This window comes from Micromys minutus (genome assembly GCF_963924665.1).
Source record: "Micromys minutus genome assembly, chromosome: 21".
Taxonomy (NCBI): Eukaryota; Metazoa; Chordata; class Mammalia; order Rodentia; family Muridae; genus Micromys; species Micromys minutus.
In genome coordinates, this window is record NC_137956.1 from 9,988,038 (window position 1) to 10,013,337 (window position 25,300).

General features: G+C 38.5%; 1 protein-coding gene across 1 annotated transcript in view; it reads right to left on the reverse strand.

The window, feature by feature from the left end:
* FAM83B (family with sequence similarity 83 member B) overlaps positions 1 to 25,300 on the reverse strand; it is a gene marked incomplete at both ends in the record, with an annotated part of 47,169 nt that overhangs the window by 12,283 nt on the left and 9,586 nt on the right. The window contains 2 exons of the mRNA XM_080934448.1: positions 532 to 656; positions 1,334 to 1,498. Coding sequence (XP_080790574.1) covers positions 532 to 656; positions 1,334 to 1,498 — 290 coding nt within the window. The remainder of the gene's footprint in view (positions 1 to 531; positions 657 to 1,333; positions 1,499 to 25,300) is intronic.

Below are 25,300 nucleotides of genomic sequence, written 5' to 3' on the forward strand. Positions count from 1 at the left end.
CAGTCCTTCTACATGTTGAGGGATAAGGCATACATTCCCAATCCTGGCTTAAATGATCACCTCTAAATTCATATTATAAATCACTTTTGCTATTATAGAGTTGCAAAGCACTTTACATGTTAACCAGTTCCCTTACTGTTTTGCCGAAGAACCTGAAGTCAAGTTACAAGATTGCCCATGGTTACAGGAGTAGCCTGGGTACCACAGAGATGTTAGCAAGGTACAAGTCTTCTAATCTCCATTATGTGTATATATCTGTGTATGGGTTTCTAAAGATGAGTGCAGTTCTAGAAGTGGCCAGAAGAGGGCTGATCCTCCCAGGGCTGGAGTTAATGGTTGTACGCCTTACAGGATGAGTGCCTGGAACCAAACTCAGGTCTTCTGTAAAAGTAACCAGTTCTCTGAACTGCTGAGCATCTTTCCAACCTCTTTTTTCCTTATTTTTAAGACACAGCTAAGTTGGTTCTGCCAATACCTCAAAACAATAACTTATTTCAGTGGATGAAAATGCTTACAACACAAAATTCTTACCTGTAAGAACCATACATCACTTTCTGGCAGTCAACTAACAGAAACTTCTGTTCCATTTTTCCATGGAACTTTGCTCCCGTTTTTGAAAGATAATATTGGCCTTTTACTGTCCGCACACGAATGTTCTGCAAATATATGGGAAGGGAAAGTAAAGGTATGTCTAGGGGTGGGACATCTTAAAAAGCAAGCAAGTAACAATGTAAAACATACCAAAAAAAAAGAAAAAACTAATTTGATTTTAAAAAATAAACTTTTAAAACACACAAACAATTCATGAAAGAAAACTGCAAATATTTCCCTAAAATTAAATATTCAAGAAAAAGAATCATTTCAAAATTACACTTCAACACAGCTTCTTCAGCGGACATATGTTTTCTGCTTACACAGAATGGTTTTGTAAATGATACAAAATTTCACTGTGAGAAACACTTTCAGATTATAATAGCTTGATAATCCTTCCACAGGTCAAATGTAAACTGAAAACACTATGTTAATAATGCTTCAACAAAGCCACACATAGCAAACTGTGGTGACACCTCTTAGGTGTTTCAAAGCTGTGTCCATAAAATGGAATTACTAACTTCCTGGCAGAGCTAGTGCAGAAGAATGCAGAGGCATCCTCTACCCAAGAAGCACATTCCAGAAAAAACATGGCTTCCAGTCTTATAGCCATTGCTCTCTCGATCATCTGTCTTCTTCGTTTTAAATATTTCTGACTAATTTATCTTAACATGACTTAAATTTGACAAGAATAAAAATGGTAAGCAAAAGTACATGAAGGAAAAAAGCAGTGAATTCTTACCCTGAGACGTTGGATTTGACAACCCTGTTTTTCAGTCATTGTGAGAAAATGATTAAAATTGGACTCATCAAGTAAAATGTATATGGATATTCCTCGTGTTGATGCCTCTACTATTTCCTTGAAAATATCCACATCAGTAAATACATCCATGACTATAGCAACCACCTGTTATAGACAAAAACATGAGAACAGTTTTAGAAAATTAATAAAGATCAAGAAACTACTTTGCTTTGGTAGAAATCAAAGAAGATAAAACATCAATTAAACCTATTACATAGAAATGCAGAAATACCTATATCATTTAAAAATACATGGTAATATATACAAATAAAAATGTGATGGCAGCAAGACATCAGTCCCCACCCTCCTACATCCTGCATTGACTTGCAGAAAGGCACTGCTTGAGGGACCTGGAGCACCAGGTATAAGGGATCAGGGTTTCCTGACAGAGGAGCTGTGTGACAGGCACAGAACAGGCATTCCAGAGATAGTGTTTAGTGTGAAAGCAAGTGAAGCTGTCCGTGTGGACATTGTGAGGAAGAGTTAGTCGCGGAAGAATGAGATCCTTTTTATTCACCCCATACAGCATTTAGGCAGAACACTGAACCATCCTTACATTATATAAGATGATGACATTCCCGGACGGCCTGTAAGACATTGTAATCAGGCTGTGGGGGAGTGGACCCTCACTGAAGCATCTCCCATTGCTTTCTTATATATGGATTATTATGAGGGGCCAGAATAGTACAAAAGTAAGAGAAAACCATTTCACCCTCAGGATCTCAAGAACATGATGGCTTCAATTCACATCTACAAGTGTTAATTTACTTACTGCATTTTAATGCGTTGATTTGATGAATATCAATAGCAATTTTTTAAATTCATGTTTTATAAAGAAAATTATAAAATATATGTCTGACATAGTCTGGCATAGAAATACTTCTGTCCACAGTGGTATTTTTAACCAGTATACACGAAGTCATTTTAACTTACCAGAGATGCTCATGTAACAAGTTATTTTGCACTTTGAAAATGAACAAAAGCACATACCATAAGATTTTGTTTGCAAAAGTAATTAAAGTCACTCAGCCAGTGAATGAGTTAATCACATGAAAGACAGAACAAATGCCAGTCTTTCTTGTGTGACAGATAACAGACTAAGTCAACACGTAGTACACTAGATTATACATCTTCAACACTTATCTGGGGCCGACCAAATCTCGAAGCTTCCTGGGCATCTGCTTTCTCTACCCTCACTCAGTGTTTGAGTGTTTATGTGAGATCTACAAAGCTTCAACTGTGCTGTGTAAGACAGGATAAAATGAGTTGTTCTGTACAGGATTAGTCTTGGCATGGAACACTGATCAGAAATGACGTATGTCAACTTGACCTGAGAGTACTGTGTGCCCACTTATTCACTGAGCTGTAGAAAATGACCACAATGACATTTGATCACAAAATAAGTGTACAATGTTATAGTCATATTTGATATGAAATATAATACAAAACCTAAAAAGAGAATAACTGGTCAATTTGCCCTACTAGGAAAAAGTCTCTGATAGTAATATATACATATATTCTACAGATTCATGTGATAGGGAATTGTAAATCCCACTTTGCGAATGACATCTTTATAAGTTCAGGAAGATAAGAGCATTGTGTCTTAGTTACTATTCTATTGCTATGAAGAGACACCATGACCAAGGCAACGCCTATGAATAAAGCATTTAATGTGAGGGACGCTTACATTTTTTTAAAGGTTAGTTCCTGATTATCATGGTGGAAGTCAGACAGGCATGGCGCTGGAGCAGTAGTTGAGTGATTTACATCTTGATCCACAGGCAACAGATATACAGAAAGACAAACCAGACCTTTCATGGGCTTTTCAAGCCTCAAAAACCATGCCCAATAACACACCTCCTCCAAGAAAGCCACACCTCCCAATCCTTCCTAATTAGTTTCTTTAACTGGAGAGGAAGCATTCATACAAATCAGCCTCTGGGGGCCATTTATATTCAAACCACAACACATGCATCGTGTAAATCAAGTAAAATGAAATTTGAAATATTAGAAACTTGGAAGTACATTAGAAGAAGAGTGTTCACTATGACCTTGAAGGTAAATGCTTGAATTTCTTCAGGAAAAAGGAAAAAAAAAAGCTTTTCCCTGCCAGGATTTTCTGTTGAGTTTTATCTTGTTTCCCCTGGCTAACCTGCTGGCAACATGCTTGCACAGGACCTAGTTACTTAGTAAAGCAAACCTGCACCTGAGTTAATGTTCTGCATTCATTAAGTTGCTACCACTGTCAAAATGCTTCATTTAAAGGGAGTCTGGCTTCCCTAGTAATCACCTAAAGAGAGACAGGAGGATATATATCTTTTTCTGACATAAGGGATAAAATAATGAATAAAAATAAAAAGATTGTGACCCCTTTTTAAAAAGTATTTAGAATAAAATCAAACTTAAGTGAAAACTTTAAAGAACCAAGTACTAGAAATCAAGGGAAATGATCACTTAAGGGATATGTATTTCTAAGTTTGTAAAAAAAACTGTCAAAAATAATGAGCCAACGTATTTCAAAAAGCTGTATGAAGCTGGTATAGTGAACAAATGTCTCTGGCCCTTATTCCTGCACAGCTTAAGTAAGAACTAATAGATTGTAACTGTCTATCAACTACTTAGATTGGCCACAAATTAGATGATCTTGGAGACATCACTGAAATGACCCTCTCTATAAGTCAGTTAAACTAGAGAAGATCTTACATGCATTAAATTCTACAGTTCTATGTTGTAGCAACTCTTTCCTCTCCGGACAAATGATGACTAAAATAATGCAAACAGGGCTTCTGTTCTGAAATATGATAGAATGTGAACTTCAGTCTCACAGATATTGAGCACAAAAATCAAATTATCCTAGAGATTTCAGGAGCTTACTACTCAAATTTGATGTCTATGTCACAAACCAGGCTCCATGTCTCTAGTCCCAATGATCTACAGTATGCAAGGAAACATATTTCATTTCTCTTTAGCAGCTTAACAAGATACAGTGTAGATAGTTTACAAAAGTTTAAACTGTCACTAATTAGCAAAAGTGAAAAAAATCTAGATATAGAATATATAATAAAAATCAACAGAATGGAAGTGGAAGCAAGCAACATAATAATAGCTGTTGCTTACAAAATGTGCCTCTGTGTGGCAACTCCAGGAGCAAATAAGGACTTCCCACATTATCTGCACAATGATAGACAAGAATATAACAGTCTAAGCATGAGAGGCTTTGGTTGTACCTTTACTTAAGCAACATAATCTTAGTGGGGACCTGGAAAGGAATTATGAGGAAAGGGAGAAATGAAGGTGCAAAGAATCCATAGTCCTTTCTTTAAAAATACTTTAAAAGTTCAAGCATGTCATGGGTTCTAATTTCTCCATACTTCTCCCAAATTGATGCACTGGAAACTGTGCTATCAAACCAACTGTGTCAGTGGCCTCAGAGAAAGCAGGAAATGAAGGGGGAAGCAACTGACCTGAAGACCCTCCAACTATTTTATAGGAGGATAATCCAGCTGTGTGATGACACAATATGCATTACAAAACCCCATAGGGAACTCTGTTGAAAGGCTAAGCTTAAAGGAGCAGAAACTGAGAGGAGGGAGCTCCAAAGCAGATTGTGCCCTACCAAAAAAAAAAAAAAAAAAAAAAAAAAAAAAAAAAAAAAAAAAAATCAATCAATTAAAATGCCTCCGACTGTGTGCTAGGCAGTTCTAGGAGTGCCAAAGGGATGTGCTATAAATAGAACTCTCTTGCCAGTCACGAAATCCAAGTACAATTGGATGGAAACCTCAAACAGAAAACCACAAAATATAGTACTTCTAGAAGAAAAAAAAAAGTGCCGGAATTGTCAGAAGCATAGAATGAGCAAGAGATTTTGGATAACACCCCAAAGTACAAATGCATTTTAAATAGTAAGTTTGTAAGATACTGAATATGGCTTGGTCCTTCTGTTTCAAAGTCTGAAAATGAAGCTCTCTAAATATAGACAGAGGACATTGTATCACTAAGACAAAAAAACAAAAATTAAAAAAAAAAAATCCACAAACCGTTTGTTCAACAAAAGCAATCAAATGGGAAAATAATATAAAATATGGGAGAATATACTTTTCAACTGCATATCTGAAAAGGGACTGACATCCAGAACAGGTAGGGGACTCCACAATTTAATAGCAGAAAAACAACCTGATCTTGCTCAGAACCAGGCGTGGCTTGGAGAGGGGTTCTGAGGAAGGGGTGTCTGAGAGTGGAGAGAACTGGGTTGAAGCTGGTGCTCCAACTTTGCTCTGCTCCAGACAGCTTTTCAGCCTGCTTTCTGTTCTGCCTTCTTTCTCTCTGATGTGTTTCTCTGTATATCTCAAGACAGCTTTCTCTCTCTCTATGCTCTCAGTGAGACAGTTCTCCAAGCAGTTCTCTCTTGCTATTCTAAAAATCCCTTCGGATAGCTCATCTCCTGCAGATCATGAGTCCAGTCCTTTATTTTACTTATCAATCCACACTCCAGGATTCCTTTTGATTATCCTATAAATATCCCATGACCCCAGCACCTTAATTCTTAGGGGAGAGCAAGCATGTGTGTGTGTGTGTGTGTGTGTGTGTGTGTGTGTGTGTGTGTGTGTGTGTGTGTGTGTGTGTATTTTTTTTCAAACATTGCAAAAGAATTGTGAGGTCTGCCTGCCTTAGCAAAGAATCTAAGCTAGCTGGGTGGGACCTCATCCTGAAACTACTGTTTCTACCATACCTGGTGCTAACATTGCTCTGTCTCAGGCAGGTACTAAACTCAGGGGATTTTTATTTTTCTGCTTTTGTAAGCATAAAGGTAAACAGCTTAGCTGCTGGGATCTCCTGAGAGCACCATCCCCTAAATCTCTTTATCTCCTTTCTTAGTTTCTTTCTGACATGTTAGGTTCATGAAACCCCTCATAATTCAGGTTGCATCCTTTTATTTTGCATGGTTGAGAAATTATATATTTTTGAACTTATGTTTTTAGAGCTTTTTTTTTCCCCACAGCCTTAAAGGCTATCCCAAAGGTCCCAGAGTTTGCCATTTTGCTGATAGCCACACCCTCAACTCCTGGACTTGTGTTGTTTCTAATTAGTGTAGAGTCACTAATGTTAACAGGGAGGACATTCTTTGAAGGAAGAATATAAAACATGTACATTATTATACAGACAAGCCTTATGCCCTTGGTGGCCAATCAACACTCAAGGAAACCTACTTCTGCTGGCCCTGTTCCAAGGGGAGAGACCATGTCATTCTGTTTCCATCAAGGCCATGCTAGACCTGGAATGATTTAAAAGTAGGTAACAAAGCAGAACATAATCTATATGAAATTAATACAAATATTTAATAGCTACAAAATAGCTAATAGGTAGAAACAAAATAGCAAAAGTTAATGGGTATAAAAACTACTCAACATGGGCTGGAGAGATGACTCAGCAGTTAAAAGCACTGGTTGCTCCTCCAAAAGTCTTGAGTTCAATTCCCAGCAACCACATGGTGGGTAACAACTGTCTATAATGAGAACTGAGGCTCTCTTCTATCTGATACTCTCCTTTGTTATGCAGGCATACATGTAAGTACATGAAAATGTATATGCATATATGATTATGTATAAAGGATACTCATATACATAAATAAATCCTTAAGAAACTGTTTAATGTTACTATTGATCAATGAAATGTACATTAAAACCACAATGATATATTTCTTCACGCCAGTAGAAATTGCTACTACTAAAGTATTAACCATAAGTAAGAATATGGGGTGAAAGAAACCCTTGGTCACTGAATACTATTGATGAGAAGGTAAGTCAGTATTGCTGTTATGAAAAAGTGTAGAGTTTCTTATTAAATTAAAAATGAGTAAATTACAAAAGTACCAATAATTTCCAGGAAAATGGGGACCCAGAACACTTGGTAGAACATATGGAACAAAAGGAGGAGGAAAACCAAATCTAAGCAACAGCAATGCACTTAGGTACACAGGACGCATAACTGAATTCCTGTGGTACCAGCCCCATCGAGATCAACACCGTAAACAGGACCTTACATGGAAAAAAGTCAGCTCTTGTCTAACATATCACCTTTCTCCTTGCCCAGGGCTGTAAGAATGGTTCTCTAGGGTTCCCTGTGAAGCTTCTCTGAACCATGTCCTGGGATCAGGGAGCCTCGCCTGAGAGCTGCCCCAATAAACCTGAGCATATGCGCTGCTCATTTGGTCCAATCTGGTCATGTTGAGTCTCAGATTTAAGATGTAAAAGTAGATGACAGTAAAGAGAGCTGCTGAAGCAAAACCAGCCTGAAATGATACAGGAAATGAAAACCTCCATGACAAGCCTTACCAACAGAACACATCATGTGGAGAACAAAATATTAAGGCTTGAAGAGAAGACAGGGGAACTGGGTCATTCAGTCAATGTGAAATTTTAAAAATATATATGAGTTGAATGTAGGAGAAACTTGGACCTATGTGAAAGAACCAAGTCTTTGAATTATAGGGGCAGAAGTAATGGAGGAGGAGGAGGAAGAGGATCAGGAGAAAAGGAAAGAAGAGGAGGTACAGGTGAAGAAAGAAGAGAAAGAAGAGGAGGAAAGGAGGAAGAAGAGGAGGAAGAAGAAGAGGGAAAAAGGAGGGGGAAAGGGAGAGGAAGGGGAAAGGGAAAAAGAAGGAGGAGAAGGAGGAGGAGGAGGAGGAGGAGGAGGAGGAGGAGGAAGAAGAGACGGAGACGGAGACGGAGAGAAGGAGAAGGAGAAGGAGAAGGAGAAGGAGAAGGAGAAGGAGAAGGAGAAGGAGAAGGATTTCATGCCAAAGGTCCAGGAAAGTATTTCTAAACTTATAGAAGATTTTTTTTTCCAAAGACATGGGCATCCAGATTCAAATATTAAAGGACATTCTTCACAGAGGATTTTATCTCATCAACAGATGGGACCCAGTGAGTCACAAAGCAAACCAACAACTAGACCCAAAAAGTTGAAGCAGAGCTTCTGAGATGGCACAGTGGGGAAAGGTGCTTGCCACCAAACCATATGTCCTAAGTCCAATACCAAGAACCCACATCATCCAACAATCTTCTTACCAGGTATATACACATAGGAAACTAAGTAAATTCAGGTATTTATATTTCCAGGTTTATTTCAACACTATTCATAACAGCCAGGGGAGGGGCAAATTAAGCATTCAACAACAGATAAATATAGAAAGAAAAGGTGGTATGCATGTGTGTGTGTATATATATATATATATATATATATATATATATATATATATATCTGTGTGTGCATGTATATATACATATACATATACATATACATATACATATACATACACATACACATACACATACACATACACATACACATACACATACATATACATACTCATACGCATACCCATGCAAACACACACAAACACACACACACACACACACACACATATATATAGTGGAACACTACTTAGCCCCTAAAAAGATGACATTCTACTATTTGTAAAAAATAAATGGACTATCGATTACTATGTGAAGGAGTGGAAGTCAGGGACAAAAAGACAACAGACTCATATGTAGTGTTATGGTTTAAATAAGAAATGACCACCATCTGCTCAGAAACAGGGTGCTCAGTTGGTGGCATTGTGTCGGGAGGTTATGGGAAGGCACAGCTTTGATGGAGGAAATATATAACCGAGGATGAGTATTAAAAATCCAGAGCCTTGATCTACTTCCGGCTGGTTTTCTGTATCCTATATGAGCAGAAATGGGATGTCTCAGCTTACGGCTGCAGCTGCCTTGCCTCCACGTCTCTGCTACTCCTGAAACACTAAGCCATCGCCGACCCTTCCTTCTGTATATTATCTTTCCTCATGGTCTTTTGTCACATCAACAGGAAGCAGCTAATATATACAGAATCTAGAGCAGCTGGCATCAGAAAAATGTGAGTAATGCAAGATGCCATTCCTCAGGAATGCCGAGGGAGAGATAGAGAAAGTGGGATTAGTGGTATTAAGCTGTGTTTAGACAGGACTGAGGATCGCTAGTATGCTATCGCATGGTCCTGCCAGTACAGACAGAATTATGTACGGCTCATGATCAAGAGGACGGAATTTTTAATACTTTCATGATAAAGTGATCAATGTTAAGTTTAATTTGATATTATCTTGTATGCGTCATACAGTACTCTATTAATATGTGCATGCCTGTGTCTATCTCTAACAGTTCCAATGGATTATTTTAAGAATTCAGGAAGGATTATTGCCGAATCACTACAATGCTCCAACCGTCTTTTCAGAGGTGCTGTGCGGAAGAATGAGAGCTGTGTTTAGTCAAATTCTAGGAGCACATAAACAGAAGGAGAACGCTGTTTGCACTTAAGAGCAATCACTGGTGCTGCCAGTAAATCATCACATACTTGTGACCCTCCAAAGCCTGTACCCATCACAGCATTTTAATATTTCGAGGTGTAAAGATGGCAGAGCCAACCACTGTTCGTGAGCAACACTCGAGCACAGAGTTCACGGACCCCAGTGCCAACTTCACACATCGCTTTGTTAAGGTTGCTTTTAATTTCACTATTAAAGTTTTCAAACCTGCAGAAAAACTGAAAAACTTGTAATCTAATTCCAATGTTCTCTAATCTTATATTTCACTTAATTTTGTAGATTTCAGAAGTAAATATTTGAATATTTACTTATTTGTATATTTGAATATTGGAATAAACATTTGAAATAAAAGTAAATAAACACGGGTATTAACTGTTTTTTTTTTCCAGTGAGGCTTGAAGTAAAGGTGTTGAGTAGCTATGTAAGTTCATGTGTTAAAACAGATTATTTTTTAGAGGCTAGACGCCATTTATTATAATTAATAAACATTTTTACTTAAGTGTTTGTTTCTTAGTTACACCAGTGATATATTAAAAAGAAGCAGATCTACCTAGCTTGTGAGGTAAGTATACTTGACAAATACCCAAAGCTGACAATTTTGCTGGGATGCAGGGCATAAATATCATCTCTACTCCAGGAGCATAAAAGGAATCAGACCACCTAACAATAACGCATCATGCTTCTTGTTATAGTAAAATCAAAATCAATGAGAACAATTTACATGCACTTAATTTTCTCTGTGGTTTGTTTCACTCCTCTATTGTCTCCTGTTCTCTGTTCACAACCTCAGCTTTCCTAAAATGCATGTGGCTGGGCCTCAGAAGTGCATCTCTGGTGGCATGGGGCAGTTGTCTTCAAAGCCAGGAAATATAGGGACCATTTTTCAGAAGACCATCGAACTGAACTGGACACGTTTTTCCATGCTACATAAAGTAGTAGCTGAATATCCCATACCATTTCCAGTTTAAGAATATTGAGCATTTAATGATAGTCATGTTAGAGGCGAACAGTACACAGGCAGAGGACACAGCAAATGCTTTGAGCCGGAAGCTGAATTGTGTAATCTGTTATAGCTTCTACTCTCAGGTCTTCAAAACTATGATTGAAATCTCACTGTCTAGTTCTGAAATTTATCTCACACTGAGAAAATTAGAAAATGTAACTGCTTTCTTTCAACTGGCTCATGGAAACTGTTTATGGTTGAAAGGCTGTTTTTGTTTGTTAAACAGTCTATACTGAATAACCATACATAACAATAATATGTATTCCAAGTGTTTTCATTATATTAGAGCAAGCTATTTTATTAAAAACAATTAGAGAAATTGTATGCCTGTATTCATTACCTTTCATTGGTATTCTACATTTATGTTATTTGAAAATAAATGATACATATAAACAACTATGAGCCACAATTAAGCCATAAAATCGGTAGAGGCAGATGATTTAAGGGAGCAAATGATTAAGGACAGATTGGAAATCTATCTGGCAGCAATAATCAAATGTGGTTGCTTCAGCAATATAAAATGCAATTTGAGAACTTAGTTAACATCTGAGTGAAAATCCAAATGGCGAATAACTTCCATTTTCATACATATGCACAAACAACACTTCAGAAGTTAAATCTATTCTTCCTAGCAAAATTCAAATTGGAATCTCCATTTGGTCAAGCAAAAATTTTTGAGGCAATTATAATATGGCTGAAATTTTGTTTTATTTGAGACTTCGTTGGCAAATAAATCAGAAGGTATCACAACAGTATATAGATATTATTTAAAGCATTGAAAAAGTCGGGGGAAAAGAAAAAATATTCAAATTATTAAAATGTGAAGCAGTATGAGGAGAAACCTACCCTTTAGCTTGGATTACTGAGCTGCTTAAATGCAACGGTAAGCCTGGAAACTCTGGAGAATTAAATACCCAATGGGTTGTATAAATTTCAATAATTAAAACTAAATTACAATTAGTGAGCATGTAAAAAACGTAATTCTACCTCCATTCATAAAGAGATTGCAAAGTTCAGAGAGAATCTCACTGGTGCCACACACCTAATAGGATGTCAGGTTGCCTCTTGTTTATTTTTAACATAGAATGCAAACCACACATGTAAAAGACCGGACATTCCTCTTAAAGCCAGGAAGACATATAAGTGCTAAGAACATTCTTAAGATATAAAAAACATAAAAGATATTTCTAAACTCAGCACACAATCTGTCCTTCCCCCTCCATTCCTCTCCTGAGTATGTAGCTTCTATTAAGAGCAAAATACTTTTAAAAGAGAAGCGTGTCCCTGATTTCTCAAAGAATGTTGTTTTTTTTTCCCTTTTTTGCTTTTATCTTGTTATACATTCATTTTAATATGGGTAAAATCATTTTATACAATGCTGTATGATATGTATTTGTTATAAGGCATTTTCTTCTTATTAAAAACTGTTGGAATGATCACATGTAGACAAGACTTTCCTCCCAGGCAGTGTGAAGAATGTGGTCAGAAGATAAAGATGAGACAAAGCCCGTGGCAAATATGCAAACAGAGCATTGAACCTAATTGGGTGAGGAGTCTGCTGTTCAAAGTTCTGAATGAAATCCAAATTTTCCTAAGAGCTTTCATAATTGAGACACTTATGGAAAAAACCCTATCTTTAGAAGTGCATGCATTATTAACAAAGCCCTGGGAGAGAACTCTGCTGCTTGACCTGGAAGAGGACAAAGGAAAGCAAACAAATAAATCTAAACCTGAATAAGTCTAATTGATACTTAATTCTCACGCTCTCTGGCTGCTGCCTTCCACCATATTTAAGTTCCTCCACAGTGGGAAGACAAGCCCCAAGGAAAGGGATGTTTGGGCTTCGAAATCACAAAGGGCAGAGACAGGTAGGCAGGACACAGGTCCCATCATGGGGCTGGGGAGAAGATGTAGAAACACATATCTTTGTCAACAAGTGATTCATATCAGGGACCTGTCAGCATGCATTTCTTGGCATCCACAATATTGTCTGGGTTTGGTGACAGTAAACAGGATGGGTCCCCAGGTGGAACAGTCTTTGGATGACCTTTCTTTCAGTCTCTGCTCCACACTTTGTCTCTGTATTTTCTTCCGTGAATATTTTGTTAGCCCTTTTAAGAAGGACTGAAGCATCCTCTCAGTGGTTTTACAATTCTATGTGGTCTGTGGATTTTATCTTGTGCAATAGGAGGTTTTGGGCTAATATTCACTTATCAGTGAGCGCATATCATGTGTGTTCATTTGTGATTGGTTTACCTCACTCAAGTTCCATCAATTTAGTCCAAGAAGTTCATAAAGTCATTGTTTTTAATAGCTGAGTAATAATCCACTGTGTAAATGTACCACATTATTTGCATCCATTCCTCTGTTGAAGGACATCTGGGTTCTTTCCAGTTTCTGGCTATTACAAACAGGGCTGCTATAAACATAGTGGAGCATGTGTCTCTGTTATATGTTGGAGCATCTTTTGGGTATATGCCCAGGAGTGATATAGCTGGGCCCTCAAGTAGTACTATGTCCACTTTGCTGAGGAACTGCTAGACTGATTTTCAGGGTGGTTGTACCAGCTTGAAATCCCACCAACAGTGCACGAGTATTCCTCTTTTTCTACATCCTCACCAGTATCTGCTGTCACCTAACTAAGTTTTTGATCTTAGCCATTCTGACTGATGTTAGGTGGAAATTCGAGGGTGTTTTGATTTGCATTTTCTACATGACTAAGGATGTTGAAAATTTCTTTAGGTGCTTCTCAGCCATTCTATCTCTGTACCCCATTTTTAATAGGGTTATTTGATTCTCTGGAGTCTAACTTCTTGATATATATATATATATATATATATATATATATATATATATATATATATATATATATATATGATATTAGCCCTCTATCAGATATAGGATTAGTAAAGATCTTTTCCCAATCTGTTCATTGCTGTTTTGTGTATTGAAGCTATGTAACTTGTTTTGTTTTTGAGATTTTTTTGAAACATTTTTATTTTGTTTAATGTGTTTGAAATGTTCCAGATTTCTATTTATGGCTGTACAGCACAATCAGAAATACATGGATAACTTCATGTTCAACGGAAACTGGCTTCCTTAGAGTGCTCTGGCTCCTGGTGGATACGAAAACTATTGAGAAACAACACAAGAGTCAAGAGTAGTTCTAATCAGCTCAACAGCTTTTCTTTCCCTGCAGCAAGTAAACATTGCCTGGTTACCCAGCATCCTTTTCTTCAGCTCTTCCTCTTGGAAGAGACCAGAAAGGACTTTACTCTTGAGGAAACAGTGTGTCATTATCAGGTGCTTGCAGCCACTCCTCCCATCTGCCAGGTGACTCCCAACCTTCACTCCACTGCTCTTGCATCTGGGAATCCTTTGGATATTTTGCTTTTCTTTGCAACTCTCCTATGCTTTTGCGTGGTCACCCAGTTCTAGTTGGCCAACTTTGGTTTTCACAGGAGCCATGCACTCATAGGCAGACTCTGCTTCTTACTTCTTGACTTTGGAGATCAAGGGATAATAACACTCCAGATCTCCTAGTGCAATTGCTAACACCTGGGATCACAGGAGCTGATCCAAGAATGACTAGCAGTGACCAGTATAGGCATAGGCAGGGCCACACTGAACTATGGTACTGAGCTTGCTAGACAGTGTGAGAAGTATCAGATCCAGGCTAGAGACAAGGGAAAGATGTGAAAAGGAGTGTTTATTTTAAACATAATCATTGAGGGTAGCAATGACCTACATTAGACTAACACTTTTTGTTGGGACAGCATTCCTCCTGAATGGGAAAGGAGTACCTGCGGATTTAGTCTACAGTGAACCTCAGGACTCTCTGAAGATTATGTTCCTTACATCCTGGTTTTGAACGGGCGGGCTTTATTCTAACATAGACTTTTTGATAACTGGCTGCATGTCAACTCATGTCCTTGGTCCTTTGGTGCTTCCTAAACCACAAAAGCTCTGTGGGGAATGAAACATTTTGTACAGTGTTTTAGAAGAAACAGCCTTTCATTTGTAATTTTTTAAGTGACCTATTGTTTAATCAGGCTTTGAACAAAATCTAAACAAAGAGTTTAAGCACATCGAAACTGTCTCCACATGCTAGACTGAAAAAAAAGAAAACCAGTCTGGCAGAGTTCCCAGTATAATAAAAGGCCCCTGCCCTAGTCATCACAGTTAAGGGCTGAGCCTTTATGATATATATGCTCTAGGCTTGTCTAGAGTGATTTTAGAACATGTAGACATTTCTGGTGTATGAGCACATGAAGCAAGGATCTAATATTTACATGGAGTAGAAAATGAATATACAGAAAATTTCAGAGAAAATCATATTGGGAAGGAGTGTGCTAAATGAAATTGCATGCTACAAGAATGAGAAATGTAACGGAGCAGAAAGTAATGTAGAAAAGTGAAGAAGGGTAAATAAAACATGCATTCAGTGTGAGTTTTCCTTCTGACCCTTCCTTTCTTCCATCCTTTCTTTCTTTGTCTTTCTGGAGACAGGATCCTGCTCTGTAGCAAGGCTGTATCTGAACTACTCACAGCAATTCTCCTGCATCAGGCTTCAGACTGTAGGGACTACAACTCTCCTGGACCAAAATACTTTTTCATTAGTATGATTTCACATTAGCTAAGATAACACATTATACTAAGAGAAATAAGAAAATAAAGACTAGCTCTCCTGTAGAGAATTGATGAACAATACATGGACCTACTTTAAAGAATGACTAGTAGTGTAAAACCTCAACAGCAAAGGACTGAATAACATGTTGTCATATTGTCCAATTACCCTTTTAGAAATTCAAATGAAACATACAAAGTCACATGAAATCTCAGAAGGAAGACTCACGGAATGCCAAAAGAAGGAGATGACTGTAAGAGTAGGACCTGGGTATAGATCAATGCCACTGAGAGAAAGAGAGTAAGTTTTTTTTTCTAGGAAATACTTTCCTGATGGGTTCTCTAATCCCATGTGGTCTGTGTTCAACACTCCTCTGTCTGTCTGTCTGTCTGTCTATCTGTCTGTCTATCTATCTATCTATCTATCTATCTATCTATCTATCTACCTATTTGTCTATGTATCTATAAGTATAGATGTATGTGGTATAGATAGAGACCATAGTAGGCGAAGAAATTATGAATTTGACAAGGAGTAGGAGTCACGAAAGGCTAGAAGTTAAGCAAACAGAGAATTTATTGAAGAAATTCTCAAAACATTGAATTTTAATTAGAAAGAAAGGACCTGTCACCTTCCAGAAAGAAAAAGCGAGACTGGACAGAAGTGTTAGAATTCCTCTAATGAAGACAGAGTTGAAGACTGTAATGGCACCTCCCAGTCTGTAGTGATGTCTTCAGATGAAAAACATCTCACGAGTAAATCTCACAATACTAATCCCAACGCCAAGATCGGAAACCAATTACTGAGGCACAGGTAATATACCTAAGTCCTCAAATCCAGCTCCTTTTCTAGGGTTTAGATTAAAAGCTACTTCGGAAAGTGATTCAGTTACATAAAAAAAATCAAACTGAGTACAAATCAAAAGGAGGTTTTATTCATAAATAGATTCAGGGATGGGAAGAGAATCCGCCAGAGTAAAGGAAGGCTGAAAGGAAAGAAATATAATTTTTAAGTTATCTACTAGTCATAAGGCAATGTCCCTGTCACTGCATGTCAGTCATTCAAAGTACAAACTTAGCTTCATTACTTCTCTATATGCTTGGTTGATTAAATCCACCTGTGGGCTCAACAGGCAACTGTCTTCCAGGCCATGCCAAGGAAGAGCTTAGAACCTCTGTGGCAAGCTTCCAGTTCACAACTGGTTTGTTTTCCTTTCTGTTCCAATTTTACCGGAAGGAGTAAAGAAGGCAAGGCTGTTTTCAAGAAGAACCCCCACATTCCTTCCCATAACTTTTCTGAGACCCACAGTGCTGAGCCGCCACAGCCTCTTAAGAATGCTTAATTCTGTCAACCTTTGACTCATTATACATATATTTTTTACATATTAAGAAATTCCTTCACATGATGGGGATAAGACTGAACTCGATTTGCCATATTATAGCAGACACCGAGCTTTTGAAAAGGAGGAAAACTGTGCAGAGACTGACAGAGTTATAATCATGAACACTGCTGCCAAGTCAGATATATTTTACTTACTAAGGATTAAATGAACATGTGTGTTTACTAGATTTCTCTCAGGCAGCAAGGTTCTTGTGTAGCCACACACTCAGAGAATGAATTCAGAGAGGAGTAACAGGATTCAAAGGTAATAGGCTGAAAGTAGGGCTAATAAAACTATATTTTGAGACATTCCTAACTTTAGGGACTTTTTAAATTATCCAAAAACCCTAGGTGGGCTGGGTAGATCGATGTTCTGTTCTTTTCCACATTGAAGAATAGCTAAGGTTGCCATGAAGTCAATAAAGTTTTCCAGTGTCAAAGAACTGTCATGCTCTATTAACAATAATGTAAATTTTGACCTATGATTGCTTTTCAATGTCCAAATACACAACTGTAGTTGCATTCAATATTAAGCGTACCGCAACAGCAAGTACTTACTACTTGCATACATCCTTGCTTTGGTTCTTGAAGTTCAGCCCTCACAGACTCCCACCTTTCTTACAGGCAGCACAGGGTAGGGAAAAAGCAATGCCTACCACATCTATCAGTGGGTGCATCACTCACGTTCCTGCTTAAGGAAGTAGTCCAGTTATCTAATGGCTGGCTGTGAGCTAGAGGGTCTGTAAAGAGTCTAATAAGTCTCCCTAAGGCAAACGACAGCAATTAGACAGTCATGCATGTGTGTGCACATGTGTACATGTGTATATGCTGTGTGCTTATCCGTGTGTGTGTGTGTGTGTGTGTGTGTGTGTGTGAGGTCTTTAGGAAGAACACTGTTCCATCAAACAAAGCTCACGTTACAACTGTTCTTCCTGTTGATACCAAATATGAAGCAGTCTGATAGGGATCCCCAGAGACTCCATGTGCTGGCATGAGGGCAGATAAAGCTGGGAAGGCCCCCTTCTTCCTTCATCATCCCGTTCCACTGAGGAGCATCAGCCTAGAAACAGACCAGCGCTTTGCTCTTGTTCTCATGCATCCTTTTAAAGAATGCTTTATTCAGTTTTCAGTATGTGTTCATGTGCATGCCTGCTCCAGTTTATGTTTATCACGTGCATGCAGGTGCTTAGAGAGGCAGAGACATTAGATCCTTTGGAGCAGGAATTACAGGTGGTTGTGAGAAACTTGAGGTGGGGGAAAGGGACACAGACCTTGACACTGTGAGAAAGGAACAAATGCTGTTAATTATTGAGCCATCTCAATTGCTTACAAGTGTGCTTTACATATAAAGATAACTCAAGGAAAGTCCCATGAGTACGTTAAGATGTACTATGACAGTAATTTATATTCACTTCTTTATATATATATAGTAAAAAGCTGCACCTCTATGTGTGTTAAAGGTCTTAGAAGATTGATTGTCTTGTTAGAAGTTCTACACATATGGAGACCTGGAATGTTACAGGTCAACAGCTAATGGGCAACAACTATTCACCATATTTAGCTCACTGAATACCCATTTGTTGTCTACCTCTTCTGTGCGACACAAAACTTTTACTATTATTGGCTAAAGACTTTTTGGACTATACGAACTGTCCCTGACATCTATCATCCAAAGGCTAAAATTATTAGCTAATACCTGAGGCCTATATTGGAGCTTTTCTGTATTGCTATCATTTGCCTATCTGATCCCTTTAATGTACTTTTCAATACTTTAGTTTTTGGCTTTCTTTGTTCTATTACTATACAAAGCTGACTAAACTGTAGCCCCATTGCAACACAGCATTTGGGGCAACCTGAATTGCCTCTCCTGGACTGTGACCTCTCCTATTTGACTTTAGAGTTAGTAATCTTTTATTTCCTTTGTAATTGGAACTTTGCCTACTAAATTATGAATGTAATATATTCTGTACATACCTAATTTAAACTTTTAGCACCAGGCAGCTCATTATCTTCTTTCACCATGAATGGATAAAGAAAGAAGACAGCCAACCTCAAGCCATGGCTGGCATTTCTGATGTTAGATTGTATGGACATGTGACAGTCTGTCTCCTATCCTTGACCAATCCTGCTGCTTGCTAGAGAGCTATACAGATCGCCCTACTGAACTCTTGTGTCCTATGATCCTGGCTTTCAATTGCCCCTTCCCACAAACACCTCCTTACTGAAGTTCAGTGGTTAGAGACCCTAGGTTCAAAGTCTGAGTCCCAAGGTGAATTTTCTTGAGAGCTCTCTAAGAGGCCCCTCGAAGGCATTAGCAATTTCAGAAGCTTTGAGCAGGATCCTGCAGTACAGCTACAATGGGACTCACAGCAGTTTCAAAATGTTATGAAAACCCTGCTGTCCAGCTGGCAAAATCCAGGGCACTCAAGAGGAAGAAGCACAAGACATTCAAGACCACAGTCGGCTACATAGTAAGTTGAGGGCCAGCTAGGCTACATGTTTCTAACAAGTTCCTGGGTACTATCAGCTCTGCTCGTTGGGGACAATACTTTGAATTAACACCATTCAATCTTCAAGAATTTGTGATATGGAACTCTGAGGCCAGCCTTAGTGACCCACACAGGGTTTTAGATGTTGAAGGTGCACACTGTGGAATAAGAATGCATTTCTCGGAGGTCCTGTGTACTGCTGGTGGTACTGGACAGGTGAATGCACTTGATAATGGGTGACAAGTCCTTGTATTTTGTGCTTGGATGTCATAAAGCTCAAGACATGACTCCCACCTCCAGCACTTCCTGTCAACCTGTGCTCATCAAAATCATCTGAGAATTTCTGAACTGTAGCAGAAATCAAACAAACAAGTAGCTCCAGTTTTCATGGATAAAGAATGACACCTATATTCATTCCTCTCCCTCGTGTGGCCACATTAAATAAATCACCATACTCTGATTTTTTGCTATACTTGTCTTTTTAATAGGTATACGGAGGCCAGTGAGCTGAGCCTACTTTTTAGGGGTACTAGGGTTCAGGATCTGACCCTAACAACTTCAGCAATAAGAGCAGTGAACACAGAACCAATTAGATGTATGTGAGTAGTAGTGATAGGATTAATTATTCCTGAGGAAGTCCTGCATGAGGTTATGGGAGGATAAAGGGGAGCGAAAGACATCAAACAAATGACTTCATGGTTAGTGATTTGAATGTGTGCTTAGACAGTGATACTATTACTGCACTGAGGAAACACGTTCACTCTGTAATTAAGAGGTAGGTTAAGTAGCTCACTTGAACATGTGTTAAGTTTAGGGTCTCTGGGACATCCCAGTGTGAGTGTATAGAAGACACTGGACATAAACAGAGGTTGTGGACAGTGCTTCATTCTTTCTGACCAGTCATAGTTCTCAGTACATGACAATTGTCTACAGAGACCAGCTTTTTACGGTTCTAAATCTCCTGAAGTATAAGGAGTGGCCAGTGATATTTTGCACATAAACCGTGGCAGTGATAGCTCTCTAGGGTTAAAGGTGTCCATATTTATTCCTGGGACTCACAGAGAATCCCGGTTTGAGTTATAGAGCCTTGGAAAGAGAAGAACACAAGAAAGCAGCAATGGAGGCAAGATCAAGGATGTCAGAAGTCTCCTGTACAAGGAGAACACAAATAAAGCTATGGAAAATATAAATATATATTTAAGTTAGCTAACTATATAGAGATATAGCTATTTCTTTATAATGTTCCTTCTCATTAGTGAAGTTTTGGGTGTGGTCTTCATCAGGGTTTACATTGCTGTGATGAAACATCATGACCAAAAAACAACTTGGGGAGAAAAGGGTTTATTTGGCTTACACTTCCATTTCACTGTTCTTCCATATCACTAAGGGAAATCAGGTTAGCAACTCAAACAGGGCAGGAACCTGGAGGCAGGAGCTGATGCAGAGGCCATGAAGGAGTGCTGCTTACTGGCTTGCTCCTCATGGCTTACTCAACCTGGTTTCTTATAGAGTCCAAGAACACCAGCCCACAGTGGAACCACCCACAATGGGCTGGGTCCTCTCTCACTTATCCCTACACGCCTGCCTTCAGCCTGATCAAGGAAGTGTGAGGTTTAAGGTTGATTCAATTGAAATTCTCCCCTCTTAGATGAACTTGTTTGAAGTTGACATAAAACTTCAGCACAGATGACATTTGTGTGTCCTCCCTTCCCTTCTCTGTCACAATCCACACAATGAAGCACATTTTTAAAGACTGCAGTCATAGCCGAGTTAAACCCATGGGATCAGAGATTTAGTTTCTATTTTTGGACAACACTTCTGTCTCACAATGTTTTAATATTTGAACTTAAACAGCCATACCATTCCCAATATATAATGAAGGTGGGATTGGTGGAAGTGGACCCAAGACACACAATCAGGTAAGCTTACCCAGAGTTGGTGTTTCATTCATATGTATAAGCAAAAAGTTCTTTCTAAAAGGCACAATAACAAGTTTTCATCTGCTCGTTTCTCATACCTCTTGACCAAGCAAATCATTTTTTTTTACTTTAATCCTGATTTCTAGGGACTTTGCTACTCTTTCCTGAGCCATTTATTAAATAAAAGCACCGAGGAACAGGCTTCATATTCTACTCCAGCAAAATAAACCACAGAATTATTACGCTAAACAACAGATGGTTGAGGACAAACCCCTATCGAGTTCTATTTCTTGGATTCTTAATTAAAATCATTTCAAGTGAATCCTCTCAAAGATGACACCTGAAGAGACTAGAGTATAGTTTTCCATCTAGTGTGGCATGTGTGTGCATATTCCTCTTGGCACACACCATACACATATGTTAAAATTAGATGAAGTTGATTGTCTTCCTCTAATTTACCTGTGGGGTTGTCACTCTACATAAATCAACAGATGATCACAGCCAAAAAAATGTCAGGGTTATACTTAGAAATTCATGACACTCATTCCTGTGTGAGATTCTGAACAGCTGGGAAAGCCATGTAAGCTGGTTCAGACCGTGCCATATACAACATCTATACAACTCCAGCTAATGCGTGACTGAAGAAACATTCATACTGCTGAATAGAAGTCCTGAAACAATCTCCACTATTTAAAACTTAAGTCTCTAGAGATGGATATAAATGACAAAGTTAGACAGAGCACACTGTGCTGTGTGGAATACCGGAGGAGGAAGGTACTTTCTGTGACGTTACGTTGAATTGAAAATCTGGCTCTAAATAGCACATATATTAAAAGACTAGTAATACTATATTATAGCCATTTATGGTCTATACCTATGAGAATGACATATATGATATTTGGCTGTGATATTATGGTAAACATTTATAGCATTAAGCACTATATAAAGTATTAAAATAAACTGATAATTAAAATCTTTTCAAATTCTGTTTACATGGTGGATTAGGTAGCTTACAGAGTTGTAAATTTCTTGTATCAATATAGCATATTATGAAGCATATTAAGATTACTACAGTATGAATTGACTATGACTGTAATAAAAATAAATAGTTAAAATCCAGACTTCTCAGGAGTTGCATCACTTCACCAGGAAAGACAAGACATCTTGTGAAAATGTACCTTCACTGCTGTCTCTTACTGCACAACAAATTATCCTTAAAACTTTAAACGTTAACATCTTTATCTCATCGTACCAGCGGATAAAGACTCGAAGGGCAGAGCTGGGAGGTTGTTCTCACCCAGAGTCTCTTCTGGCTTCAGGCTGTAGTCATCTGAAGTTGGTGGGAAGGAAAACTTGTTTCCAAGACGATTCTCATGGCAGCTGATGGGTGACCTCAGCTCCTTGGTCCATGGAACAGTATGTGAGCTGCTAAGTAACACGGCGAGGTAGCTGCTGGATCCCTCCAGAGTACAGTGTGGGGTGAACTGCATCAATGCCTGATACTCCAATCCTCCCTCATCCCTGATGTACTTACTCACTGGAAAGAAGTCTCCGAGCCTGACTCACAGAAAAGGGAAAGAGCAGGCCCCACCGTTTAAGGATTGCTGAGAACACCTGTCACTCGTAAGTGCCCTCCTTGGGTCTCGGCTTCTGCAGTGTTCCATGGTTAAGAACTGTGATTTCTTGACACCACTCTACAAACATGAACTCTGTAGACATATGTATTAATGTGATACTAAGCCCAGGGAAACCTGTGTACTGCACTCTGGGGATTCTGCCTCTGTGAAACTACGTGACTAAATCCTAGAACTCTTCTGCTAAACTAAACTAAATTAGTTTATTTTACAAACTGTAGGAAGACAGCAGACAAAGCAATATTTAATTCTGGGAATGTGCTGTAGAGTTTTTAAAATCAGGATGCTAGCAGCTGAAACAAATACTTGAAAGTGTGACTAGAAAGGAGAGAGTGTGCTTGGCTCCTAGTGGACAGGTTTTTAATTTTAATGTGATAAGTGAATAGGAAAAATTAATTCATATATAGTTCAAAGGTTCACATGAGAATTTTCATAAATATTTCCCCAAAGCAAAATATTTTATAAAAGAACTATACGAATATAAGATAAGATTCTGGTATTTCTGTTTTACTTATGGATATAAATTTTTATTTTCACACTTTTTAAAAATTGTGGGATTATGTACTTTTTATAATCACATTTAACATAAACAAATTAAATGTGAAATTTATACATATGTCAAGACACTTCACTACAAAATTTTTTTCATGGTTGTTTAATTTTATAGTGTTCCTTGAAAATATACTTTAGCCTTTAGATACAGGAGCACGGGGCTGGAGGGACTGCAGATACAGGAGCACGGGGCTGGAGGGACTGCAGATACAGGAGCACGGGGCTGGAGGGACTGCTCCGTGGTTGTGTGAACTTACTGCCCTTGTGCTCCTGGATTAATTTTGTTGGTTCCCAACAACCACATGGCAGCTGAAAACCACCTGTAGCTCCAGTTCCATGGGACCCAGCACCTTCTGACCTCTACAGTCTTCTTCACAGAAGTGGTACATATACAGGTCCGCATACACACATACATGTTCAATGAATGAATGTACATCTTTAGATTCACATAGGCACAAACTCTGAAGTTTCTCACAGTTGTAGTGTGTATCAAGGAGTTGGTTAGCTCTGTAAGATTCTAAAAGCAAAGGACAGAGATTCAAACATCCCTTTTAGACAGTGGCATTTTAACTCAGGGGCTCATCAGAGGCAGTTTTGACTCAGAGTTTCATTAAGACAACCTTGGAAATAATGTTCCCTGATGTGCCCTACATTAAGAAATGGTTAGAAAAGTATACACAGCTGTGCCCCTTCGATTCCAGCACTGAGAAGGCAGAGGCAGGAGGATGCTCTGGGAGCTTGAGGCCAGCTTTGTTTACATGGTAAGTTCCAGACCAGCAAGGGCTATATAGCAACACCCTAACTTATAGGAAAAGAAAGACAGACAGACAGACAGACAAACAGACAGACAGACACAAGATAGAAGAAGGAAAGACAAAATGCAGAATAGTTTCCATAAATGTTAAAATATTCAGCATGACTGTATAATGAATGTAAATTTCATGACTCCCCAGATGAGCAATATCTATATTTTAGTGCACATATAAATGTAAACAATTGTCTGGTGATTTTTTTCTAGTGATATTTTACTTTTGTATTTTAAGCCAGTTAATAACACCTAAGATAGAAATGTTTTTCGTAATGTTCACATGTGGTTTAGATTATAATGATGTATATCAGACCAGCCATCTTACAGTAAAATGATCTGTGAAGAAAAACAACTTTTAAAATAAATAATATTGACAACCATGTTTGTGAGACCAAGATCCAGACAAGGGTAGATTCTGCCCATTTCACCTCTACAGACTCCCATTTGCTGGTTCACAGGGTAAAAGGCTGAGGCCTAAAAGTCACTGTAGTAAAGAGCCATACCCCAATTTCAGAGGATAAACAAACTCTTTGTTCAGAATTACTAAAGTAAAGAAAGCTAAGGAGTCCTGATCACAGAGAAGAAAGAATCCGCTTGAAGCCAGTGCCTAGGAAATTATGGTGTGTACCAGATCCCAAGAGGGCAGAGAGCAAGCCAGAAATCTAAGGGGTCTGCTGAGAAGGCAAAACCCTAAAAAGAGTTTTCGATAATCAGCAGGAAGCTAAGACAAAGCCACAGCTTTCCTAAGGAAAAGGAGACCTCTGAAAACATTTAGACTGTTTTGTTTTAGAGACAGGGTTTCCATGTGTATAACTGGGTTTCCTGAATCTCGCTCTGCAGACCAGGCTAGCATTGAACTCAGAGATATAGCTGCCTCCCAAAGGATGATATTAAAGACAGTGCCACTACCCAGATAAGCATTTAGGCTTCTAATGAGAGTCCAGAAGAATTTCATTCCCAGGGAATAAGTGGAAAAAGATATATACCGCTATCTGATGACATCATCAAACCCAATCCTTATCCACAGTAGGGTGATCTGTATTAACTAACAGTCAAGCCCTCTAAGTCCCCAAATCCTTCGTTTTCCATAGTACATTTCCAAAGGCATTAAAGATTTCTAGAAGGGTGAGAAAACT